This window comes from Triturus cristatus, chromosome 4_1 (genome assembly GCF_964204655.1).
Source record: "Triturus cristatus chromosome 4_1, aTriCri1.1, whole genome shotgun sequence".
Classification (NCBI taxonomy): Eukaryota; Metazoa; Chordata; class Amphibia; order Caudata; family Salamandridae; genus Triturus; species Triturus cristatus.
In genome coordinates, this window is record NC_140585.1 from 1043328058 (window position 1) to 1043353970 (window position 25913).

A 25913-nucleotide genomic window follows, 5' to 3' on the forward strand; every position below is an offset into this window, starting at 1 on the left:
GTTTATCTGCTTTAAGTTGGTCAGTATACCATCGTTGCGCGTCGTGGGGTCGCTTAGTTTTTATCTTGTTTAGCGCGGCTACTTTGTCACTCGCCTGGCGTATCCATTCATCAAAATTAGCTGCCTGGGCCTCAAGAGAGGTCAGAGATGTGGGAACAGAAGAGGCGAGAATGTTATGGAATTCGGACAGGTTGGCACTTTTCCAGTTACGGGCCATGAAATTCTTAATGCGGGGGGGAGGACACGGAGTGTGCAGATGAAGATAGAACGAGATGAAATAATGGTCCGACCATGGACAAGGGGAGACTGACGGGGATGAAATATCAAGATCCGACGTCCAGACTTGGTCAAGGATATGACCCTTAAAGTGAGTGGGGGTGTGGATGTGTTGAGAAAGATTCATGTCTTTCAAAAGGTCGGAAAACTCGACCGATAATTGACTTTCATGAGCATCTGAAGGCCAGTAATTAAAATCGCCAATCACCACAAGGTTAGCGTGGTCGATAGCTAGTTGGGCAATGTAGTTGCTAAAAAGTTTGGGAAAAAGAGGCATATAATCGGGTGGTCGATATACAAGAACGCAAACAAAAGACGATTTAGGAGAAATAAATTTCAGTGCCAGAAGGTCTGATTTGGGGATAGAAATTGCCGCAACCTCGGAAAAGGTGTGCGTCGAGCGGATGATAGCCGCCACTCCACCACCAGACTTCCCCGCAGGCCGGTTAGTGTGTAAGATATAGTAACCGGAAGGGATTGCTGCCAGAATATCCGGAACTGAATCTTCAGTGATCCAGGTTTCTGCTAACAGAAGGATATCAATATTGCTTTGATGGAGCAATTGGAAAACCTCAAGCTGATGGCGAATGAGGGAACGGGTATTGAGATAGTAGATCAGCAACGAGGCAGAAATCTGTGATGGCAAAGCAGAGGAGTCGTACACTGAGTCCGGTGCCGAGGGGTCAGAGGAAATGAGTATGCCACATGCTTGAGCAGTTCTGACAGCACGGACAGGGATAGGGCCTGAGGATCTCAATCGCATAAGCTCAGTAGAGGAGTAAGAATAAATTTGGGCATTACGGCAGGGCCCTGGGCCTGGTCGGCCGCGGACGGGCGCAGACGGGCTTGACTTGTGCGCGACTTCGGCGCGAAGTCGCCGCTCCCGCTGCGCTCGTCCGCTGCGCTTCCTCCACACTGCCATTAAATACCTGAGGCGAGAGAACACTAGACCGCTAACCTGCAAAGATGGCGTGCAGGGCGGAAGTGGTGTCGCGAGCAGGGAGTAGGAATCCTCGAGCTGACCCTCCGCACAAACGGGGTGCTTCTGGCCAGAAAGTAAAATGTTGCTCTTGCTTGGAATTTTAAGGGCTATATGCCTATATAAAAACGATTTTCAGATTCAGACATTTTTTAATTGTGGCCACAAGCTGCCACCAGTTGCATTGGATAAATGATCCAGTGGTTAAAAGTCTGTGAGGAGAGATGAGAGGTGCGTCTTCGTCTGGGACATTAGGGTACATTGTGTTGACGAAGATGCATAGCTCATTTTTATGAAAAAAAAACCAAACAGGTTCGTGTGTTCTTCGTTTTTGATTATTCTTGCTGATTCTGTGTGTCAGACTTGACACGGTGATTTCAGATGGGGGTGTATAGGGCAGGTAAATAAGTTATTGATTATAAGCCTGACAAATTAAGCAGGCCAGAGTGTTCGCCTCTGAGCTGTAGGTACTATAATTGCGCATCGCTGCTCATTTATATATGTTAGTGTAATTGTCTATGCTTTCTGTGCTTGGTATACTGATGGCTTGGCATATGTATTTTATATATGTTTTGTTTTTGTGTTGTATTGACCAGTATGTTTGGCATTAATACAAGTTCTCCTGGGCGTTACGGAGATGGACGTGACGACGTAAATCTTTGCGCAGCGCTTGGCTGGAACTTGTTCACAATTACTAAATTTCACAGACATGATATTACCTTTATCATGCTGTTAAAATAGCGGACAACACGTTATCAGTGTATGTCTAATTGGTATTGGTGATGAATAAAAGAAGAAAATAGTTATGCAAGACTTAAATATGTATCACATGACTGCCTTTCTCTTATAGACAGGCAGCCTCGGTCATATGTTTCCAGATTGGACATTAAGGAACCATTATGATCTGTGCACTCGCATCTTACCTCTTGAAAGGCCTGTTTTAAATAAGGACTGCCACCCCAGAGTGACAAATGAGGCTCGGTATTTAGGGTAATGAGAAAATATCTGACAGGATTTCCTTTTTAAAGTTTGCTTTAGTAAGCTCATTCTTGTAAGTGGTGGCCCCAAAAGTTGACTTGTTTTTAAATTAGGCTGTTTATTGTATAGGTGGAAATTATTGCGAACTGACTGATTTTTTTAGCAGATGAATTATTAATTATCAACATTAACAACTGTTCTTAAACTTGGTTTTCCGAATATTTAGGTAATTTAGCATTCCTATTAGGGCCTCCTAGCATTAATATTGACTTCAGGTTGGTGTAGGTTCATGTAATAGGGACATTTGCATATGAGATGTCATTTGGCCAGCTTATGAGCTAACACAATGAGGTTTGTACATTAATTTGAAGGATTTCTCGCCGTTTCAAATACGCTGTGTATCTCCTATAATTTTGCTTACGCCCAGTAGCTACACACAGGGATTAATAGTGTTGACAAGACACAGGGTTTGATAGTGTTTGACAGCAGTGAAATCTGTTTCAGATTTCCTCCTGTCAAAAAGGGGGGGAAGGAGGAGAATATTGGCTTTCTGCTGGCCCCTGAGGAGGTTCGCTTCCCGCTAGCCCCTTAAGAAATTAAGCCCCTTAGAAATTAGCCCCCTTAGAAATTAAGCCGAGGAAATAGGTATGGTGCTTTCCCCTTTTTCTCATGTTTTATTGTGATCTTTCAGGGGAATTAGTCCAAGCCCCTAATACAGCTTCTACTAAAGTCCTCCCTTGGACACAAGAACACACTGTGGCATTTGAAGAATTAAAGAGAGCTTTATGTCAAGCACCAGTTTTAGCAAACCCTGATTACAACAAATCGTTTATGCTTTTTGTGACAGAGCGGGATGGAACAGCACTATCTGTCCTAACACAAGATCATGCAGGAAAACACGAGCCCTGTGCTTATTTTTCTAGTACATTAGACCCAGTAGCACAGGCTTTGCCTGCGTGCCTAAAATCAGTTGCAGCAACGGCCTTAGCCATAAGACAAAGTGACTCGATAGTGCTGGGCCACCCTCTGACAGTACAAGTACCACACGCAGGAGAGGTTCTCTTGAACCGGACACAAACACAACACCTGACTGTAGCTAGACTGACAGGCTATGAGCCAACGTTATTTCAACCACACATAGAGATCAGACGATGCAACATACTGAATCCTGCTACCCTTTTGCCCTCCAGTACATAAAGCGTTTCACCACACGACTGTGTTGAAGTAATACATACCGTGACTAAACCAAGACAAGACTTGACAGACGTTGCACTCCCAGACCCCGACCTAACACTATAAGTTGACGGCTCATGCATGAGGACAGGGGCGGGAGAATTAGTGGCAGCATATGCAGTGACTACTGATACTGTAATAATAGAGACTAAAAGAATAGACATATTGTCAGCACAAGCAGCAGAGCTCATCGCCCTGACACAAGCGTGCATAAGAGCTAAAGCACCTGAGAGTAAACATTTACACCGATTCTGTGGCGAGAAAGAGGTTTCTTGACCTCTCATGGGGCCAAGATACAGCATGGCCCCCATATTCAAGCCCTTCTGGAAGCGATACATTTACTAACAGCCATAGCTATCCTAAAATGTAAAGCACATACTAGAGCCACAGATACCATTTCCCAAGGCAATGATCTGGCAGACCGAACAGCTAAACAGACAGCTCAGACCCCACTAGACATGACAAAATCACAGATACTATCACTGTCCAAAGCCATGACAGTTAGGGATCCTTCCAAGGATGTACAAGACATACAGACACATGCTACTATGGACGAATTAAAGAAATGGTCGGAACAAGGAGGGGTACTGACTGATCAGGGTTGGATGAATAAGGGCAAATCCACATGGTTTCTTCCTGATTCGATGGTACAAGTGATTATAAATACCGCACATAGTCCTGCACACTTAGGAGAGAAAGCAATGATAGATAGCTTACAGAATATATGGTTCAACAAGCACCTGCGTGCAGCAGCGAAACAAAAGGTCAGAACATGTATGATCTGTTGCCAATTCAATCCAGGTAAAGGCATTCCGATGGAACAAGGTGGATTCCATCCACCTGACCACCCTTTTGAAGTGCTCCAAATGGATTATATCCAAATAAACAGATGTAGAGGTTACAAATATGTCCTGGTACTAATGAAGCAGGTGTCCCTTCTGTTAGGGTATACCTGGAAATTCCATTGTGTGCGACATCCTGAAGCAGCAGGCCTTGTAGAAAGACATAATCGGACATTAAAAATTTGCGCAGACAAAGGTGTAGATTGGATGGTAGCCCTGCCGGTTGCCCTCTTTTACATGTGAATGGTAGCCCATTCTAGAACAGGCTTATCTCCCTATGAAGTGGTCTTTGGTAGACTACCAAATATGTGGGGCACTCCAATGCCTAAAAGATTACTGATGTTGATAGTAACATGCTGACAGATTACCTGGCTTCCTTGATGTCTGCACTACTCTCTTGTTGTTCGCAGGTTGCTGCCGCCTTCCCTGACAACACCCAGGTCAAAGAATACTCCATCGCTCCTGGATGGAAGGCGCCAAAGTCAGTGCTCTGGACCACGGGGACGGCCGTTAAAGTCAAAGGGCGGAAAGGATGGTTGCACCTTCACCACTCTTTTACAAAGGAAAGACTTTGAACACCATTTTCTAGAGGAGACTCCCCAGCAGTTTCCACAAAGCTAAACTTAGATCTAAAAAGTCAGAACCCGTTTGATCAATTAAGTCCACTAGGTGGTGAAGCGGTTGAACATGTATTCTGGCTTGCATAAGATCTTGGACAATAACATTGATAAAAAGAGCAAGATGTGCATCACGATAATATGTATCAGCTTAATACTACATGCTATTTTTCCTCCTATTGCCTCACTCTTATACTCCTCCACTAATGATACCATAAAGCACACATTTAGTGATCTGCCATCCTATGAGCTATCATATCGACTTGCCTTACGCAACAATACCTTTATTCAGATGCTGCACCATTCACATCAGACTAGCAATGCTACAGACTGCTGGGTCTGTGGCCGATTTCCCCCGTATCAGAAGGTAAAGGGAGTGTTGCCTCTTTTTCCTTTTCCGTTCTCCCATAATGGTTCTTGCGGAGCATGGTTTGCCTTAAATGACATCCATCAACGGTGATGCCAAAGAATACAAAGCAATAACAAGGCTCCACAAGATTGCCCAAAACATACATCAAGACCCAGGCACGTGGACATGGTCCGGTTGGCTCTGGGGATTAATATCGGCTTGGGGATGGAAAGTGTTGACCGTCTGTGGGTTGATACTATTAATGATATTCAGTTGTTGCCTATGTCTGCAGTGTGGCCCGGCCATTTGTGGCCTGTGTGCTACTGCATGTGTTCCACATCCCTATTTACAAAGCATTGAAAATGGAAAAATAATGCTGCAAGAACAGATCGACTGTCTCATGAAAATAGACGTTACATAGGGGGTTCACTAAGGTACAAGGAGGGAATGAGGAAAATAAAAATCTATGAGGCCTATGTGTCCCCATGTGCCCCCCCCGAACGCTTATGTGCACATACATGTAACCTATGTATTTCCCCTCCATGGCCTTTCTATCATGATGCTTATGCTATAACGTGGCCTGCCATCATCCAGTCTCCCATGAGAGAAACGACAAATCTGTATTGAGGCCTACACGTTTTTCATCATGTTTTCCTGCATTTTCATGAAGCCCATGTTTATGGCTCAGCCAGAGCCAAAAAGAGGTTTCATGCCTCAGAACGCTCTGAAAGCTACAGCTACGTATCCTTGGACTTGCACACTTGGGCCTCAGCCAAAGGGGCCCCGACCGAGGTGCCGAGACAGTATTGAGCACGGTTATCTGCTTACTCTTACTGAAACCACATTCTTGCCTGGTGAAGGAGGAATGAACGCGACCCATCTGCAAGGAGGGAGCCCAGCCCTACTGTCTCTCTTTGTGAGATTGCAAAGCTCACGTCAGTAAAAAGCCCATAGCCCCCATGTAAGGCCTCTGCAGTAAATGAAGTAAATGAAGAAATAGATGCCACATCGGCTCTTGGTGATGAGCAACCTATGTCACAAATCAGTCCCTGCTCCAGACATCGGATATCAGATAATACAAGATGTGCTGGTCGTCTTGACACTGAAGGCCTCACTCACTGAAGGCCTCACTTCCAGACTTGTCCGGTTGCATAGCAACCCTCCCCACGTCAGTTACACGTCATGCTCGAGTTGAGCACAAGTAAGGCAAAGTTCCAGTACAATTCCAGCAGATCACGCAACCCCCTCCAGGTATCCACCCACACATGACAAATTACCCATTATCATCAAGTGGACGCCCACATGGACGCCCACCTTCACGCCTACTTACACGCCCACATGCTCTTATCTCATTCTCTCTTGCTCTTTTGCTTACGTACAATTGAGAAATGTATATATACTGTACTCTGTGAATAATGTTTTGAGAATATTGAGAATACTTTTGAGTCCCTTTCCAGATCCTTTTTTGGTGATGGTAATATTCTCCCTTTGACTCGAGTTATTGGAATAAAGCCCTTTTAGAACCTGATACCACAGACTCAGCCTCTTGCTTTATGCATGATCCTATTGATATTCTGAAATACATAGAGCGTAATATTTTATTTACCACATATCTTCAGATAGAGACTATTGCAATAATCCAATCTCGGCATAATTAGTGCAGTGACAACTGTTTGTTGTACTGCTTTTGGGAGTAGTGGCATGATTTGTTTGCAAGATTTAAGGATGTAGGTGGTAGTAGAGACTACTTTATTTACCTGGTACCTACAGCTGTTTGTCATCTATCCAAACTCCCAAATTTTTCACTTTCTCCACTGGTGTGGGGAGCTGGCCCAGGTCTACCGGCCAGCAATCTGGTGTCCATAGATAGGGGTTATTGCCTAACAAAACCACCTCCGTTTTGCTGGAGTTGAGCTTTAAACAGTTTTTGGCCATCCAACCACCCACGGCACTCATGCAATTTTGCAGCCTTAGGGAAGTATTATGAGAGCCGCCTGGAAATAGATTCACCACTATTTGGGTATCATCGGCAGATGAAGTTAATGTAAACTCAAATGATTCAACAAGGGGTGCCAGTGAGGAAACATAGACATTAAAAAGGGTCGGGCTTAGTGATGATCCCTGCGGGACACCACATGGCTAAGAAGATGATTTAGCTTCAAAATCATCTAGGGCCACAGTTTGTACTCTGTCAGTCAAAAAAGATTTAAGAAGTTTCCAGGCAGAGCCCTCGACTCCTATTTCCTGTAGACGGTCCAGCAATACACCGTGGTGGACCGTATCGAATGCCGCTGAGAGATCCAACATGATCAACGCGGCATTCCCTCCTTGGTCCAAAATATTCCTGATCTCTTCCGTGGATTTTAAAAGCGCAGTTTCAGTACTGTGGCCCCCTCTAAATCCGAACTGGGTTGGGTCTAAGGCTTGTGAGTCTTGCAGAAACTTATTAAGTTGGGCATTAATATTCCTTTCAATGACCTTCGCCGGGAGTGGAATTCTAGATATTGGTCTAAAATTGTTGGGGTCATCGACATCCAAGTTAGGTTTCTTCAGAAGTGGCAGAATTGATGCATGCTTTCAGTCTCTTGGAAAGTATCCATCTAAATACATAGTGTTGAAGATGGAGGTCAATATTCTTGAGACTGGCTCTGCAGCTAAAATAACTAGTGAGCTTGGGCATGGATCAAAAGGAGAGCCTGACTTCATCTTCAGTAATAGGTTGCTAGTGTCTAGTTCTGTTAAAGGGGCAAAGTTAAGTAGAAGTGGGCTATCGTTATTAATTTCCGACTGATCAATTGCTAGGCTCTGTGTAGTTTCACAGGTCGAATCGGAGAAAGTGACAAAGATATTATTCACTTTCTCAAAAAAGCATTTAGCAATTTTATTACACAGCTCTTGACTGGCTGAGAAAGTCGGGGAGCATGGATGGGCTAGGCACTTAAAAACTGTATGCAGGTTAAGGTCACCTTAACATCAGGTGGATGTCAATCTTCTTGACGTAGCCAAAGGTGGACTGGCAATGCAAGTCCTTCCTTTTCTGTTCACTTCAATCATGTGTCCTTATACAAAGAAGCAACTTAAATGGTGTCTCACTACCTCAGAGACTTCAAAAGGATGGCTCTTCATAAAAGCAATCATAACAGTGACTTATATACAATTTGTTATAAGACCATATTGACATACCTGAACTGATGCAGGCCTATCATTGTTCCTTCTTGCACAATTTATAATCTAGGGCCAACTACACTGTGCCAGGTTTCAATCATGGTAAGATTATGGAGTGGCATAATGAAAGCTCATGTAGTGTAACATCATACCTCTAATGCAGAATATCAGTGGTTCTGCTGACAGCATCATAGGAGAAACAGACTTTAAAATCTACATTAAATCAAAATGCTTCCATCAGCATCTTGGACTTCTCACTAAGCCCACAACAATCACTTGGGGATTCGTGCTACAACAGACAACAGACCCCCTGACTCACTGCTAAGCCAGGAGCCAGAACCGGAGCCCTGGCGCCGTTGCTGAGGCTGCTGCGGCGCTACCAGCGTGGCCGCTGGGCCGACATGCAGACATGCGCAGGAGGCTCGACCGTTTTGCTCTGACCCCCTGGAGGGCCATGGAAGCTGCGGGAGGGTGGAGGGGTGGCGAAAATGCAGGAGACGCTAGTGCTGGGGGGCGCACAGCCAACACGAAAAGAGCGTGATGTGGAGCCGCCAAGAGAGCGCCCAAAGATGACTAGAAATGCCCAAGGAGTGGAATAATGTGGGATTGCTCTACATGCAGGACTGCCCTGGCCTGTGTCGGAGCGCCCTGTTTAGGGGGAGTGACGTGATGGTTGAAGCAAGAGGAGTAGCTGAAGTTTGTGTGCTCTTTGGAAGAAGCAGAGAGCAGTGGGCCCAGGGGGTGCGACTGAGCCGCCTCCCAGCAGGGAGAAGGGTGGAGGCCAGTGTGGGGTAGGGCACACCCAGCTGCTAGCCCACGGCTGAGGAAAATTAAGAATAAAAAAAGAAGATATAAGGAGCAGACAGAAGTCTGGAACCTTGACCAGAAACAGGAAAAATAAAGAGAACAAAGGAAATCAAGAAGAATAAAAGGAAAATAAATATTACACGACGGCAACAGCAACTGGTTGAATAGCACTGACAGTCAGCGGTGAACAGAGGTAAGTACCAGGAGCGTGTGTGAAAGAGAAATAAATGTGAAAAAAGGAGAAAGCACTAAACAGTTTAGACTGAGTAGTGTGGCCGTATAAAGATTGGTGTAAAAACAAAGGACATAAAAAGTAGAATATTATCAGTAGATAACTTTAAAACGGGCGGACGAGCCATAAGAAAGAAATGGCACCAGGGAAACTAAAGCACGTAAGGGACAAACCAATCGTATAAAGTTGATCAGCACCACAGAAGGGGAGATAAAAGAAACCCAGAAAAAGAAGGAAGGAAAAAAAAGTCATACGGAAGAGGTACCCCTAGGGTTACGATGCAAACATCAGGCAAAACTATCCCAGACTAAAACCTCCCAGCAAAACAAAGCAGGGGGAGTAAAAGGTGGAGCATTAGTTACAAAGTCGATCAAAGATTTTGTGGGCAAACATTTCAAAGAGAACCAGCGACTAACCGATTTACATTTGTGTGAGGAAAATCAAGTGATATCGAACAGTCTGACATCACAAGACTCGCAGAGTAACCGTGCCTACGTCATCATGCTATATCAAACATAAGCGACTTACTCTTAGAACCAAGACTGTCCTCATCACCCCGTCTCTTTTTCGCCTTCGAGATCCAAAACTCAGAAGAAGGGGAGAGAGAGGTGCATAGACAGCGTCTAAGGCAGTATGGGGCCTGATAATCTAATTGGGGTACAATAGGAGGCGACTGAAAGAAGAGAACTACCCTTAGTTACAGCTAACAATTTGGTGGAAGGATCAATATTTAACCTCGAGATAACATCAAGTGCCTCAATGCTGATCTTACAAAAAACTCTGCAAGGCCTGCTGGAGGTCTCAGTGATGAACAATGATATTCTAAAAACCCCAAAAGAACAGCTACAAATGATTGTGGGGGAACTGAAACAAATTAAGGGTCATATGCCTTCTATAGTTAGGCCAATCATAGGGAAAAATCCTGCGGAAGGTCTACCTCTTCATATGGGGCAGGAGAAAGATGCTCCCCCGCAGAATGAAAAACAGAGTGTATTTATATCCTCTTTATCCTATGCTTATAAAGAAACAAGGAGAAGCAAGGAGATATAAGCAATATACACCTAGGATGAGGAGATTGGGGAGAAGGGCTAGGAAGGGGTTGAATATAACACAGAAGAAAAAAGAGACCGCACCCACAAAGGGTGGATATAATGGTGTAGTAAAACCCCCCCAAAAAGAACAGAAAACAAGTTACACAGTATTGAGAACAGATAGTAAAAACATAAAGAGGATGGAGAGGAAGGGAAGAGAGCAAAGAAAATCCCAAAGTAGAATAATGAGCCCCAGAATACAATCTATGAGTAAGAATGGGGGTGATGATTGTAAGCGTAATCAGGTGGGAAGACAAAGCATAAAAAGAGTTTCTGAGGACCACATGGTGAATGTGAAGGGTATGGATTTAATAGATGGGAGAAGGAGGGGTGTAGTCAAGGTGGGTACCCTGGAAATAGAAAGTGGAAAGGGGAATGACTTGTTGTTATACTTCAAACCAGCACACCAAAAGATAGGTGGAAAGAAAGTAAGGAAATTAAACCCATTAAACCCGGACACAACTGCTCTTCTCCTTCTCCAAATGTGTTAGTCTGAGAGATATAGGGACTAAAGATCTGAGAAAAGAGGTTTTGCTGTATTTACGGGCGGTTAAGACAGCATTAATTAATGCAGAGCAGGAGTTACTTAAAAAAGGAATTAGATTTGCCCCTGGTCCGGAAAGGTCAGGAAAGGATAAATATGAAAACCCTCCCTGATAAATCATACGGGGCTGGGAATAAGACAGATTAGACTGATCGACCAGGGATACAAAGATAAGGAGGATCTTAAAATTACTGTAAAACCCTATGAAATAGATGAACTTAGAGAAGGGACAATCCCAGTAAATAATTATATGGTGCTAGCATCCCAGTAATGGGTGAAAACGCTAGCTAAATGAGATTGATTAGGGTCGTCGCACAGACCGGGCATACTTGCCTGGAATATTAATGGCTTTAGTAGAATATCAAACTGGAAAGTTTCAAAAAATGAATTAACAGTCATGAGATTGTGTGCCTGCAGGAAACTTGGCTGTGCGACGCAACCCCATTGATCTAAGGGTTTGTAGAACTGAATATATCAGCTAGGAGAAGACAATTTGGACACCCATCGGTGGACAAATAACCCTGATATCCACTAATATAGCCAAGAAAGTGGTCCCCCTGAAAGTCAAGTGCAAATGGTTAGTGGACTGTGGAGTGTCCTTTTTGGACCCTAACCCTGAGTACGATGGCAGTCATAGCAAATGTATATGTGCAGGTGGGCGGAGACAAGGAGTATAAATCAGAACTGGAAAAGTTCAAAGAGGATATACAGGATATAACAGATGTACATCAGAGAGACCTGTTTATATTGATGGGAGATTTTAATCACAAAGTAGATCCCCGTAGAGTTGACCCATGATGTAAAGAACTATTGTCTGCCTATAAGATAAATGCCGCCTGCTTCCAGAGGGGTGGACTCGCAGCGTGAGATAACTTCATGGGCTCAAAGGGCCTAGTTTGTATAAATAGAAGGATGGAAAAAGATGGGCCAGCAAAGCGTACTTTTAAGATAGGCAATCAACTATGCCCCATAGACTACATCTTTATCCACGCATGGAATTTCGAATTAGTCAGATACTTTGAGGTGATGAGAGCTGAGGGAAGTGACCACTTCTCCCTAAAGCTTGAGATATTAGGAGGTAATAAGAAATCAAGAGATACAATCCTCCCTGTGCAATTGTATTATCCCAGGCGGTTTACCACTTGCTTGACAGAAGAGTGTATGGGAAAACCGGTGGCCTTCCAGCAAGGCCAAACACTAGATGGCATTCCCAATACTGATAACCTAGGATTGTTTGAACATTTAATTAGCCAAGTGGTCCAATGTCTAAGGGTTAATTTAAAAGGGAATAGTCTGAGAGAACATAGGAAGAAGAGAAGCCAGAGTAAAGATAAGAACTGGTTTAACGAGGAATATAGGTAATTAAAATCGAATATAAGAAAGAGGGAAAGAAGTCTGAAACTAAAGTTTGAACTAGATACATTTAACTGCCTACTGAAACTAAAGACAACATACAAAATGGTTATTCGGAAACAAAAAAGAATATACAAAGAGAGGTGCTGGTGAAGTCTATTGGAAGCAATAGAAACAAAAGATGTAAAAAAGTTTTGGAAGTTATTCCAAGATGGATCTGGTAAGATACAGGGGACTTTGAATTGTGTAGTGACTGAAGATGCCTGGGAGAGATATCTGGGAGAACTATATGGGGAAGGGGTACATCAAGTAAGTCAGAAAGATATACATCGACAGAGGTAGAGAAGGATATTAGGCCCCTCCTCACGGTATGTTACGTTAGACGAATTATAGCAAATATAACACTAACTCGAGCATCCAGACCAGATAACCTCCCTGCAGTGATTATAAAACCAGATGCAATGTTTAATGGCATCCTTAATCCAGGGAAGATTCCTGAAATCTGCAGAGGAGTAATAATCAGACCATCCATAAACGGGGAGATATAAAGATACCAAAAAACTATAGGCTAATTAACCTATTAGATCTGGGAGAAAAGGTCTTTGCGAAGATTATTTTGGAAAAAATTAAGGAATGGCCCAAAGTAAACCAGATCGTGCCTCCTGAACAGGGGGCTTTAGCGAGGGCCACTCCACAATCGACAATTGCTTCTCTCTCTGGTCTTTCACACGGAAGTCAGTGGAACAGGGGGGTAATTGTTCTGCTGCTTCGTTGACTTCTGGGCAGCCTTCGACCTAGTAGACCGAGACCGGTTGTGGGAGATTTTAATTACTTTGGACATCCCTAGGGGTCTCCCAGCCATAATACAAAGGCTGCATAGCCATAATTGGGCTCAGGTCATCCTGGATACAGAGGGGACCTTGTCACAGAAGATCTCAATCGGAAAAGGGCTAAGGCAGGTGTACGTTTTGGCCCCTTTGCCTTTCTCCTTGTGCACAGCAGACCTGCCGTCTATTATGAGCACATCACGGGGTGCCAGTCCTAAAATAGATGGGAAACATATTGTCTGCTTAATTTATGCAGATGACTTGGTAATCCTCGACCAAACAGAGATATATCTGCAAAGGAAGCTGAAGGTGTTCAGTGAATATTGCAACCATCAAATATTTATAGTAAATCTGGAAAAAAACATGGTCTTGAGCTTTGTCAAAAAGAGAAGAAAGTTTAGTTGGTGCCTTGGTTCCATCGAAGCTGGAAATACTAAATGAGTATAAATATCTAGGAATGTGGTTTGAGAAACCTCTAAAATGGAATACCCATCTAGACGCACTGAGAATTCGATCACTAACCTCAGTTAGTGGCCTGAAAACATTTAATAAAAACTATTGAGAGATGTCAGATAAACCTGTTTTGAAAGCTTATACGGCCATAAACCTCCTCAGTTTCAATATGGCGCTGAACTGCTATATGTAAGTAGTAAAAGGGGGGGAACGGAGAAGAGGGGAAATGTGTAAAAAACGTATCGTCCCTACCCAGGTCCTCTATGCTCCAGGCGATAAGAACAGAAACCGGAATGGTATCGTGGGGGGTAATGGCACGTATGGCATTAATAAGATTCTGGCAACACCTGTGGCATGAGGAGGAGCAACAAATATCACAATGGTGCAAAAATGAGATACTGCTGAGTGAACTGAAGTGGGCAAAGGGGGTCAGGGAAACGGTAGCTATGGGGTGCAGGGATTTGAGAGTTAAGTTTGCTCACATAATTTACAAATGGATATAGGTAAAAGGGAACTTAGGACATTAGGGACAGAAATATCATGAGACCATGATTGACAGCATTTGGAGGGGAAAAGATCTGTGTGTTTTATGATTAGTTCATGGTAGAATGCCCAACATTTCCCGTATATAGATATACTATCTAATTGTTGGCTTAGAAATGAACTATTAAGGGTACGAATCTGTATTAACCCATGCTATGCCAATGATGGATTAAAGGGGCTATGAAGGACTCCGAAGGGAAGTATACCTGCAACCTGGGCACCAAATGCGATGTTTTGCACATATTAGCAGTGGCGGATGGTGACATTTGAAAGTGGTGAGCGATATTTTGCACATATTATTAGCAGTGGCGGACGGTGACATTTGAAAGTGGTGAGAATAAAATGATTGTCATACTTCACCGTAGCAAGCGAGCGAGCGAGCCCGAACAACCTAAGAGGGGTTCAAGGGGGTTGTCCCCCCGTGAAAAGTTTGAAAAAAGAGTGGAAAAATTGTGCATTTTCAAGCAAATTTGAGAAAGCAGGAAGGTTAATAAAGAAATTCTGAAAGGGCAGTTATTACATTATTAAAGAGATGTCATATAACATAGGTAGCCGCTTATTCAGTATAACCACAGAGCTTCATAACAGACTTTGAGATATAATGCATTTCTGAGTACCTCACAGATGTTTTTTATTTAACACACACCTAAACAGGTCGCAAACTATCACCATTCAACATATGCACCTTTTTCGAACGTCGGAGTGTATCATCCTAATACCGCAACAATGCACTGAGGGGGCAGGCAGGGTTATATTCTGCATATTCAACAAGTCAACCAGATAGCATTTCAAATTAGTACATTTAGAGCAAGCAAGGGGACAATGACAAAAAGTATGGATCCCAGTGTACTCCTTTCTACAAGTCGAGTCATTAATCTGCAGTTTATCGTAAGATCTCTTCTTGAAACATTATGCACTGCCTTATCACGTATCGTGAAACAGCAAAGCTATCTTCCATGCTCAGTCAGGCCTAAGGCTCTCCAACAACTCTACTAGAAACAGCAAAGCTATCTTCCATGCTCAGGCCTAAGACTGTACAACAACTCTACTATATTAAGAACTATGGCTTTGGGCAGAAGAAACAAGTCTCATTTGCATCTGACTGATCCCACTCTGGCGAGGCACTGTCTGTGAGTGGAAAAATAATGGACTGGTAGGAGGCCCTGAGCGATTAGAAGTGGCAAGCATTAAATCATCGCCTCTTTGGTAGTTTGAACTGAAATGTTCCTACAGGGGCACAAACAAGTATGCTCTGTATAGAGCTGCTGCTCATAAGCAATAGAAACGTAGAAAAAAAACCAAGGAACTGGAAGACGACCTGAGCAATTTGCAAACACTGACACATTTGCAAGCATTCTGCCCATTACCATTTCGTTTTCGTTTGGACAATAAATAGAACACAGGCTAAACAGATACAATTGACTTAGAACAGAAAGAGACATCTCATAGGAGGCACACATACTACAGAGTCAAACCTCAGATAAATCTAATTCGGGCTATATAGCTCAATGGTCCTTGAATTACATATTTAATATTTGGTATATAAAGGCATTCACCCTGCCCACCCTTTGCCCTCTCCCTTTACTGTACTCCAGTAGACGCTAAAAACGTGTTTTTTTCCTAAAATGTTATATGAGGGGTAAGAGTATGCCTTCCACTGAGACTTCTGAGTCAGCTGTTTGGACTGGCACTCCCGAACACGCTAAACCAAGTTGCTTGAGAAGCGTGAGAAGCATTAAGAGCAGATCAGAATCAAAACTTGCCCGCCTCACAGAAATGCAACTAAGACTCGCAAATCGTGGTCACTTGTTTCAGAGGACTGTGTGTTCCGGAACCGCGGTACAGCGTGTGGGTTCGAGAATCACAAGTCATTCAATGCACGCCTGAAACGGAGAGCAAAAGGCTTTGTAAAGGAAAACAAGCTGTAATATTCCAAACCTTACATTTGAATCTAAAACACAACAAGCTGCAAATTACGAGGGCCGGCCACAGTGCTTAATTTGTGCCGGTGCTTTCCGGTGCTTAGCACCGGCACTTATGCATCAGGGCCGGGTCTAGACATACCTGAGCGTGAGCGCCAAGTCCGCTAACTCAGCTTTCTCAACATCTGTCACACATTATGGGCACTTCATGCAGTCTCCGGTGAAGAGCCAATCGATATTTCCCACAGTTCAATAAATCCATTACTTCAGTCAGTGTTGCGGTGGGTGGGCCACTGAGTGGAATGTATTTGTGTATCCACTTTAAAAAAAATCAACTTTGCCCGCCTTGTCATGACGCACACACGTACGACGCACTGGCACCATTCAGTCAGACAATTTGAAGCAAGCAGCAGCGTGCCGTGCAGTGCAGGCCTCGGAATCAGATTAATAAAAGCGGTAAGTAATCAGTGGTCGAAGTGGGCGGGATTGGCAGGGCACGGTGTGCCCCTACTGCTTTAATTCTATAGCTTCCGTTCCCCTACTTTTTTATTTTTAACCTGCGACCCTGGGCGTAAGAAACATCCAAGGCCTGCAAAGAAGGCTCGGCATTAGTGGCAGTTCGGGGACGGGCAGGGAGCAGGGAAGGAAAATGTCTCCGTCTGTTGCTTCCTGCCCAGACAAGACAAGGAAGGTGTCCACTTCTGCTCAGCCGCTGGCAGCTGCCCCCCCCCCCCCCCCCCCCCCCCACATCTCTTTCTTACTCTTATTCCCCCTCTTTCTGTCTAGCTCCTCAGTCGTTTATTTGTTCCCCTGTGAAATGGATGCAAAAAAGAAAAACACTTTTGCTGGAATTGCCGTTTTGACATTTCTCTATTCCAAAGTGCAGCCTCGGAAATAAAAAGTTAAAAATAAGAAAAATAAATAACTAAATAAAGCAAGACGGAGTGTTCTTAAAGTGGCCAGATTGGTTTTATTCAAACCCAAACACAGCGTCACTTTACAGAGTTAGCCAGTGAAACGCTACTTTTGGTTTCTTGTCTTTCTTTGAACAGCATTGTTGTGGGGAACTGCTCCAGACCTGGAGGTACTGCAATACCTGGTTGATGGGTGGATTGGAAAACAAAACGTGCATGGTGGCTTTGTGTTTACGAATGTGGTCTTTTTAAACCATACTGCTTACGTTTTGTAAGCATATAAGCAGTGGACATTGAAATGGGTCCTTTCTGGGCCCTGTAGTTATGTCCATAGCTTTTCAAGCAAAAATACTCGTTGATTTCTGAATAATTACTGTAAAAGCGTTAAGTTCACCATGTTGTTCCTGCTTACATTTCACATGCTTTATTTAACCTTTAATTTCCTATGAGTGTTTGCTTTTTCCAGAATGTTGTTACTTTTTCCTCTAGGCAGCATATTGCTCTTGCCTAGTGTGTCATTTGAATTGAGTCGCATCCAGTTGTTTATAGCAGGTCAAATTGGATTGTGGTTGAAGGCAGTGTGAATTTCTCTCAGTGGGGCAGTATGGTGTTCAGTGAGGGAGCGGAGCTGTGGGCAGAGCTGCTGAATTTAGACCTGGAGAACCAGGTTCAGCCTTCATGAACAGTCCCCCAGACCACTCTGCTGAGGGAGCACATTTCCATGCTAGAACTTAGAAGGCCCCACAAAACTGGAAAAGCCCTAGGGGCACATTACCAAGGGCCGGCGATACAATTAGCACCGCTTTAGCGCCAGTTCTTTGGGCGCAAGGCGGCGATAATTATATTGCATTATTTACAAGGACACGCTAGCACGTGTTTTCTTGACGTAGGTCCCGTTTTTCACATTCCTCACCTCGCATCGATAATGAGATGCAAAGTAGGCGTGGCTGTGAAAACAACATGGGAAAATATCGCGAAGGCAGCTTTATTAAGAACGAGGCGTAGTGATAACTTAAATCGCGCTAACACTGCCTTAAGTCAGGAATTTAAAGTCTGTTAAATTCCTGACTAAGGGATACCTAACATGGGAGGTGGATTGTGGGGCTAAGGCCACAGGGTCTATCATCAAGGATATCGCCGTTTTCCATGGAACAACGCTAGAAAACCAGCGATGTTCCATGGAAAAGCCCGCTATCGCTGGAATATTTATCACCATAGCGCTAAGCGTTGATAATGCAGCGCTAGATTGGCGATATATTCCAGCGATAGCCGGTGATAATTAAAAGCGCGCTGAGCGCGCTCAGCGATAATTATTGCTGGGGCTTGATAATATGCCCCCTGGTGTTTTAGCACCAGCAGATGGACCCTAGCAGTGTGGGTTCTCCTTGAAGGCTTGTCCACCACAATCCATACTGAAGTTCACCTCCAGTCTACGAAGTAGCAGACCCTAGAGCAACAGTGACTGTGTCACTGAGGTCACAGAACCTCTGAGAAGAGCTGGCTCTAGGGCTGTGTGACCGGTGTGACCACAACAGGCGCTGACTTTGAGTGGGGGCGTCGTATATTATGTTTTCAGAAGCACTTGATGCCTACTTCTTGGCCTCCAGCAATTTTCGGCAAGAATAAAAATGTCATAACTCCGGTGAATAAACTTCTTCCTAGAGCGAGATCGGAGTTTTGTCTAGTGGAAGTTTTGACTCATGGAAAGATAGCGCAGAGGGTTAATGTGCCTGCTGCAAAGAAAATGTACCATGCCCATAACAAAGTGCACATATTGTAAATAGGTCAGTGGGTTACTGCATTTGTCAGTGAGATCCTTTTGCTACTTGCAGTTTATAAGTTAAAATCCTAACAAAGAACAGGGAGCTATTAAATTTCATCTAAGAGCCACATACAAACTACAAGGCATAAACTAGCATGTTATGTTTTTTTCCCTAGGCCTTTGATTATCCTAATGTTACAAAAAGTGTTCATTTGGATAGAAATCAATAATAATTATTAAAGAGAACCCCCAATCATGGTATTAAGTTTTAAAATCTGGGTTTGTGTTTCTCCAGATCAATCACTATTAAACTATACTGCCTACTAGTATGGTTATCATGTGACTCCTACCCCTTGTAGTCCTTTGTCTTATGTAACATTTCCTATACAGTGATTTACACACATAAAATTGATTGTCTCTGTGTATATTGCTGACGACGGAAACTCCATGGCTCGGACACAAATGGCTTGTGCTTCCACTTTTAAGCATATTTGGGACATTCTGTGATTAGAAACATATCCCACTTTGTGAATTTATTTTAATGTCAATAACTCATTTTAATCGTTAAATAATCATGTGTATCCATTGGTTGAATTACATAACATAATAAGCTGTAACTGGTCAGCAAAATGCAAAACAAATACTAAAGATTGGGATGTTTTGCGCATCCTGGCCACACCTCTAACTGATCCAATCCTCAGGTTATTCCCGCCCTCTGATTCTCTGCCCACAGTTCCCCTACTTTTTTTCCCCCATTTCAACCACTGTAACTAATGCTGCTTTTTCTTGAGCTTGCCGGCCAGCACAGTTTTATGCCAGTCATATGAAGTCCACCACTGTAGTTTGACTGGCGTGCGGTCCTAGGCCTATTCCGAGAGAAACAAAACACTCGAAAAATCGCTGGCCATTGTTCTTTCACATAGCACCTCATGTTGTGGAATGAGATTACTCCAGTAATACAGCCTTACAGTTTAAAGTTTTCATTTCAATTGTACCCAAACGCGAGCAGGAGAGAAAAGCTTTTGTATTCTGATACCGAATTGACGGCAGGTGCCTTTTCTGGCCCTCGAAGTAGGCATCAGTCTATTGTAAAAAAACACGCATTGGCGATTATTAGATGAAGTGAAAATTGATGATGTGAGATAAGGCCACAGAAATCACAGTCGCCCTTTCCACAGAACGTTTGCCTCACATTGGAGATTCCCTCTGCAGACCACACAGTCCAGTAAACTTGTTGAAAGAGACAGAGATGCACATTTATTTGCCAAAGGTTAAATTCCGAACAGTCCTGTGTTTAATATGTATAGCTATTAAAATGCACTCTGGTCAGGGCTACTTGCTATAACAGAGCCTCTCACACGAAATGTTAGGAGCATGTCATAGGTGCTGGGTTCGCCATAAGCAGGGGATGGGAGAGGAACGAGGTGTGAGAAGTGTAATTTTATTTGTACCCAACTCACTCCTACTGGGAATGATGCCCCGCCATTCATAGCTGCTAAGCTGAAATATGGTTGATTTCCTCGGAGATAACTAGTTTTATCCTGCTCTAGAGACGGCCCTCAAACTGATACTCACTTCTGGGCTCTACTTAGGAATATGTTTTTTCTGCATGCTTGTTTTGGCTTCTGATGTTTTAAACCAAGTATTGCAGAGAAACATTACATTACGTTAATATAGAGTGGATAGCTCAGGGGATTAATGTGCATGCTTTTTATCACAACACATTTGTATGAGGTTTTCATCTTACGATAGTGACTTAACTCTTTCCTACTGTGTGACCCTGCAAAACAGTTTGTTTACTTTTGTATGTGCGTCTCTATAAATTGAATCAGAGACCAATTTGTGATCGGGTGGGAGGCATGTAAATTGCTACTGAGAGTTAAGTCTGTAGGAATTAATTTGTTAGTATCACTACCAATCTATACATTTATATGACACCTAACCAGCAGACTCTAGAGATTCTCATTTTATGATATTGTGTCCCAAGCTTTAAGATCGTCAGTTTGCACATTTTGCAAATTGTCTGGACAGTTGTTTTCTGTCTTAAAAATAGTTTTGAGTGCAGAAGTGAGTGGTCGTGGTGCAGCCCTTGTAAATATTCAGCCAGCAGCTGGCCCCTGATTGCAGGGGCTGGTTTCAACTGTTGATAAAGAAGTTGATTTATTTGGAGTGCGCCACGTCTGGATGCAGAGTTCAGATGGAAGGAACCAGTAGAGCAGAGGGAAGGCGCCTGGGAGGCCTTGCACCAGTGAGCACGTCTAGTGAGGCAGCCGATATTGTAACTTGTGACTGACAAGCAATCACACTTGCATACTGGGCAGACCCCTGGGAGGATGGAAGGGATGGGGATGTTTCTGAAACAGAAGGTTGGCTTTGTTACTGGAGGCCAATTTTTTAGCAAAATCGGCCCACAGTAACAAAATAAGAAGGCTACTGTGACAGTCTGCAGTCTGCTCCAAGCCCATGATGCTGCCAGCCTCCAGCTCTCCCTCAGAGCTGGTGCCAGCAGCAAGCACAATGTAGGGCGCATGCTCAGCGTGCACACAGCTTAACACATGCTGACCCTGCACTGCTTTTTTTTCCTTTTTAAAATAGACATCACCCCATCCCCAGGACTGTCATTCAATCTGGTAGCCGAAAACGCTACAAATTTGACTGCCCCAGTGTGGTTAGTCTGCCTTGTGCCCGTGGCCTTTGCCCTCATCGCCACCATGGTACGCATTTGCATATTATTTGATGCTTATGCTGCGTGCGGCACAGAGCATAAGCATTAAATAATATGCAAATGCGTACCTGGACTCCCCAGTAGTTCCTCTCTGCAATATGCAGGAGCCACTCCCTTCTGATATGTAATCCCTCGCTGGCTACCCCTTGCCTTGCACACGTGCAAAAGGCTCCCTGGGTGCTTCTGTTCCAAGGCAGAGTGACCTCGAGTTTTAGACCAAGACTGTGTGGGGCTTTCTCCTGTGTTGTCGAGCCATCAGGGTAGAGGGCAGCACAGGCAGAGTGGACTGGTGGTAGTGGTTATAACCTGCTAAGTTTGAATTGTCCAAACTTAGTATGTGCCATTTACATGCGTTATGGCCTGGGTCATAGGTGCTGGAAATAGGCGTGTGGATGCTGCTGCAGCAGCCCCAAATTAATAAGGGTAGAGTTCAAATGGGGAGTGGCCAAACTAATGCTTTAACATTTTTTCTTTTCATCTTGTCACATTTTCTGTGCATTCAAAGATAGGTCAAATGGTAGGCTAGTGGCTTTTGTAAAACAAACTATCTGTAAAGAAACTGCATACATATTTCAAGGGTATATCGGCATTTAAAGAAGTGAAGCACATTATTTTGTAATTCTGAAGTGTGATGAAAACAATGATTTTATTTGGAGCAAAATTAAAAAAGACACCTTACTTGGTGATGTGCAAATTGTAGATATTTTCTGAAGCCCAATTTCCACTCATAATCGTTTGACTGGCACATGGTTTTATCAGTAAAACTGAAAGTCAGTGGCATTTTTTGACAATTTCAAGGGAAATGTGCTGTCTGTAATTGACAGAGCACTGCTACAGAATGCTTTAGTAATATGTTTGCAACAGTGGTTTCCAAAATGCTCCACTGCTTACATTACCACACCTTCGCCACCTCCGCCGGAATGAGCAAGGCTAATTTGCTATGCTTGTCCTTTGTGTGAAGCTTGGATTTTTCACAATCCTAACACTTCAGTGATGCCATTTTCACTTTAGCCAATTTGTTCCAAAATTGTGCTTTAACTGCACGTTTGTTTTAATCTTTTTCAAAATGGTCATGGAGTAGGGGAACCTCCTATCAAAACCTTATTTGAGGAAGGCTTCCTTGCTGAAATTCAGATTGGGTATTACATCTGGCTTGAGGATGTGGGTGGAGCCAACAGAGGAAGTGGGCGGAGCCGGGGAAAGTGGGTGTGGCCTCCTACAAAAATTTGAGCACCTGGACTTAATATTTTACAAGTTAAGCACTGGCCGGCCAGAGGCTGCGCCGCAGCGCCGGCCCGGGTCACATAAAATAGATGGGTGGGAAGGCATTAGGAGCGTGCGTGCTTTTAAAATATTACCAGGTTCAATTCAGCGAGTCAAGTAACTGTAGGGATTCTGCATCAATCAGCTTCCCATATCCCGAGGCCTAACTGAGGCAGGCTTATACGTGGACAATTGGGCCCCTGACACACTCACATCATTCATGCCACTGTACACAGTCACTGACTGTTTGTGTTAAAAACTTACGTTATCTAATGAGGAAGTGTGTAGACTGACTCACTCGACTGACTGTGTAGACAAGACACACCGGTGGGTGGCACGAGGTCTACAGTCTGTGAGTGTGAGGTACAACGACGACTCTCGTGACTCTAACTCGTCGCGTGGCACTGGCGTGCCAGGCGCGGTGACGTGCCGACAGCGTAGAGGTAACGGCCAATCACCACTGCATGGCTTCACATAAGCCACAGTGTGATTGGCCATACAAGTGCGGCACTGGGCAGTGGCGCCCACCACCCACGCGCGGCACCATCCTGCAGGCTGCGCGGTGTCTTAGCCAATCAGCGCCACTGCGCCAGGATTGGCTAAGAGCAGGGTTACTCACCAGTCTGAGTCGCTATACGGGAGGAGGAGGGAAGGTACTACTGCGTGTGCGCATGCGCGGGCCAGTCATAACAATGACTAGCCCAAAAATTGACATGCACACACTGCTGCTGCGCTATTTCTGCTGCGCTGTCACTCACTGCCGCAGCCCCGCCCCCACACCCTTCCGCGATGTCCGATTCAGTCAGGCTTTTCCCGGTAGAGCTTTCTGAGCTAGAGCGTTGCCGCAGACTGCGAGTGCGCTCAGATTATTTATTTTGAATCCTAAATTTAATGTTAGCGTGACGGTCGTCCATGTGGCTAGTGGGGCAACGCCCCAACGCCCCCAATGGACGCACCACCACTGATTATTAGACTGTTTAAAAGTCCTCGTTGCACAAAAATCGTTTTTACATCCAATCCTTTTAAACTATGGTATCAAAAACGTGCACAGGCAGTAGACCTGTTACCCGAAATTCCCTATTTGGACATAGCATGTGCATTTGGGAGGTTTATGCTCGAAGCTAAAAAAGTTTTTAAGGGCATATACAGTTGGAGCATTTTAATCATTATATTTTATGATGAAATGTATTGAGTTCAGAAAAACCTAATTCTTAAGGAAGCTGGTATTGTACGGAATTTTATGCCTATTTTAGTTTATACCTTGCGCTGGTTTTTATGGAAGATTGATATGTTTTTATATGCTTAAAGACCAGTGGTCCAAATAAACATTCTTTTCGACTGATGTCACTTGGGTAAATAAATATGCGATAGATGGTGTTGATCAGCGATTAATTTCGAACACAGTTTGTACATCCTAAGGGTCCAATGACATCCCTGAGATATGTTACAAGTGCACTAGGAGAATCATCCACTCAATTTCTCAAGCAAATTAACACACAGATATTACATTTGCAAGAGCGAAATTCCCTTGTCAGAGGGAAATTTCCTGAGTGATCTGTTTGCACTATTAACAAATAAACAGCCAGTCTCCTTTATGTAAAATAAGTAACCCTTTGCACAATGTTGAAAATCTGTTAATACATCTGAAATACCAGAAATAATCAAGTCGTCCTTGTTCCACATTTTTAAAGTACACTGAAATCCCAGCAAGCATAATGCAATGCAAAGAAATCTTACTAAATTACCTAATTTTGTTTGTAGTATGGACTATATAACATGAACAGGAAGATTAAAAGTGTTGTGATAAAACTGCTTAAACTTTGTAACTTGGATTTTAAAGATTTATTTACGCAAGATCTGTGGTTACAATGAAAAAACCCACTTTCTAAGACCCAGAAATCATCTTTTTCTGATTCCACTTACAGTGTCGTCTTAAGTATTATTGGAGCCCTGAGCAAGACAGATTTTGGTGACCCCTGGTGGGAAAAACTCAGAATTGTATTACCCATTTTCTGCTAATTCAAGTCAACTTGATGCCAAAAGCACTTTCAGACATGGAGGTAGAACAACAACAGTTGAACTACGCCTTTCTAGGGGTCACAACATCTTTTTTTTCCATTGGGCATAGAGACAGAGCTAGAGGTAGCAGAGGAAAGTGAAGGTGGCATACAGAAATAGAAAGAAGAGAAAAAGAGTAAGAAAGTGAATTTCCCTAAGGAGGTTCTTGGAAGGAGGGAGGCCTGGTCAATTGTCCACTGTGCCCATGCTTTAGAACGTCTCTGTCCACTTACATATGTATTTGCATCAGACTCATGTTCACATGCTTACCTGAATCCCAATATCTGTGATCCCCAGACATTCGGATACAATCAGTTCTTTAAGGGTGCTGTTCGCACCCAGTGCTGCCAATCCCTGCAAATAAGAATACATTGGTTACTGGATTATGCTACAAGCGTACATAAAATGGAGACAAAAACAGTGAGAAAATGTTAAGTGAGGAAGATGCTATTAAACAGCAGAAACTTAAATCAAACTGATGATGACATTTTTAAAATGTTCATCTACTTTACATATGTATGAAAAGAGAAACATGAATTCATGTTACATAACTGGCCTCTCCATCTTAACAGATATATAAGTGCTATAACAAAAGTGTAGGACTCAACCATCCAATAGTTGACTGCTTCTCATATTTGAAAAAGTTCAAATTATTCCTCTGCCCTCATCTCCTAAGATTATATTAAGAGGCTGTGACCACCGGTCACTTTCCACCTGGTCTAGGCCTAGCAAATATTGTGGTTATCCAGAAGCCTAACCTTTCGCCAGACAGCTCTCTTCTCATATCCCTCATTAATGTGGAGATTAGGATTTACGCAAACATTTTAGCTACATGCCAGCATCGGGTGATCACTTCTCTGGTTCATCAGGAGCAATGTGATTTCATTCCACATCTCAGCCCTTGCCACTACATGTGCAGACTGCACCTTGTGCTAGTGCAGGCCTCAACGTTACTGGACAATAATGCTCTAATGCTCATA

At 43.6% G+C, this 25913-nt stretch overlaps 1 protein-coding gene across 1 annotated transcript in view; it reads right to left on the reverse strand.

The window, feature by feature from the left end:
* Window positions 1-25913, reverse strand: part of FBXL13 (F-box and leucine rich repeat protein 13) — a 1209524-nt gene that overhangs the window by 181974 nt on the left and 1001637 nt on the right. The window contains exon 18 of the mRNA XM_085654020.1: window positions 25204-25287. Within this exon, the coding sequence (XP_085510146.1) occupies window positions 25204-25287 (84 nt within the window). The remainder of the gene's footprint in view (window positions 1-25203; window positions 25288-25913) is intronic.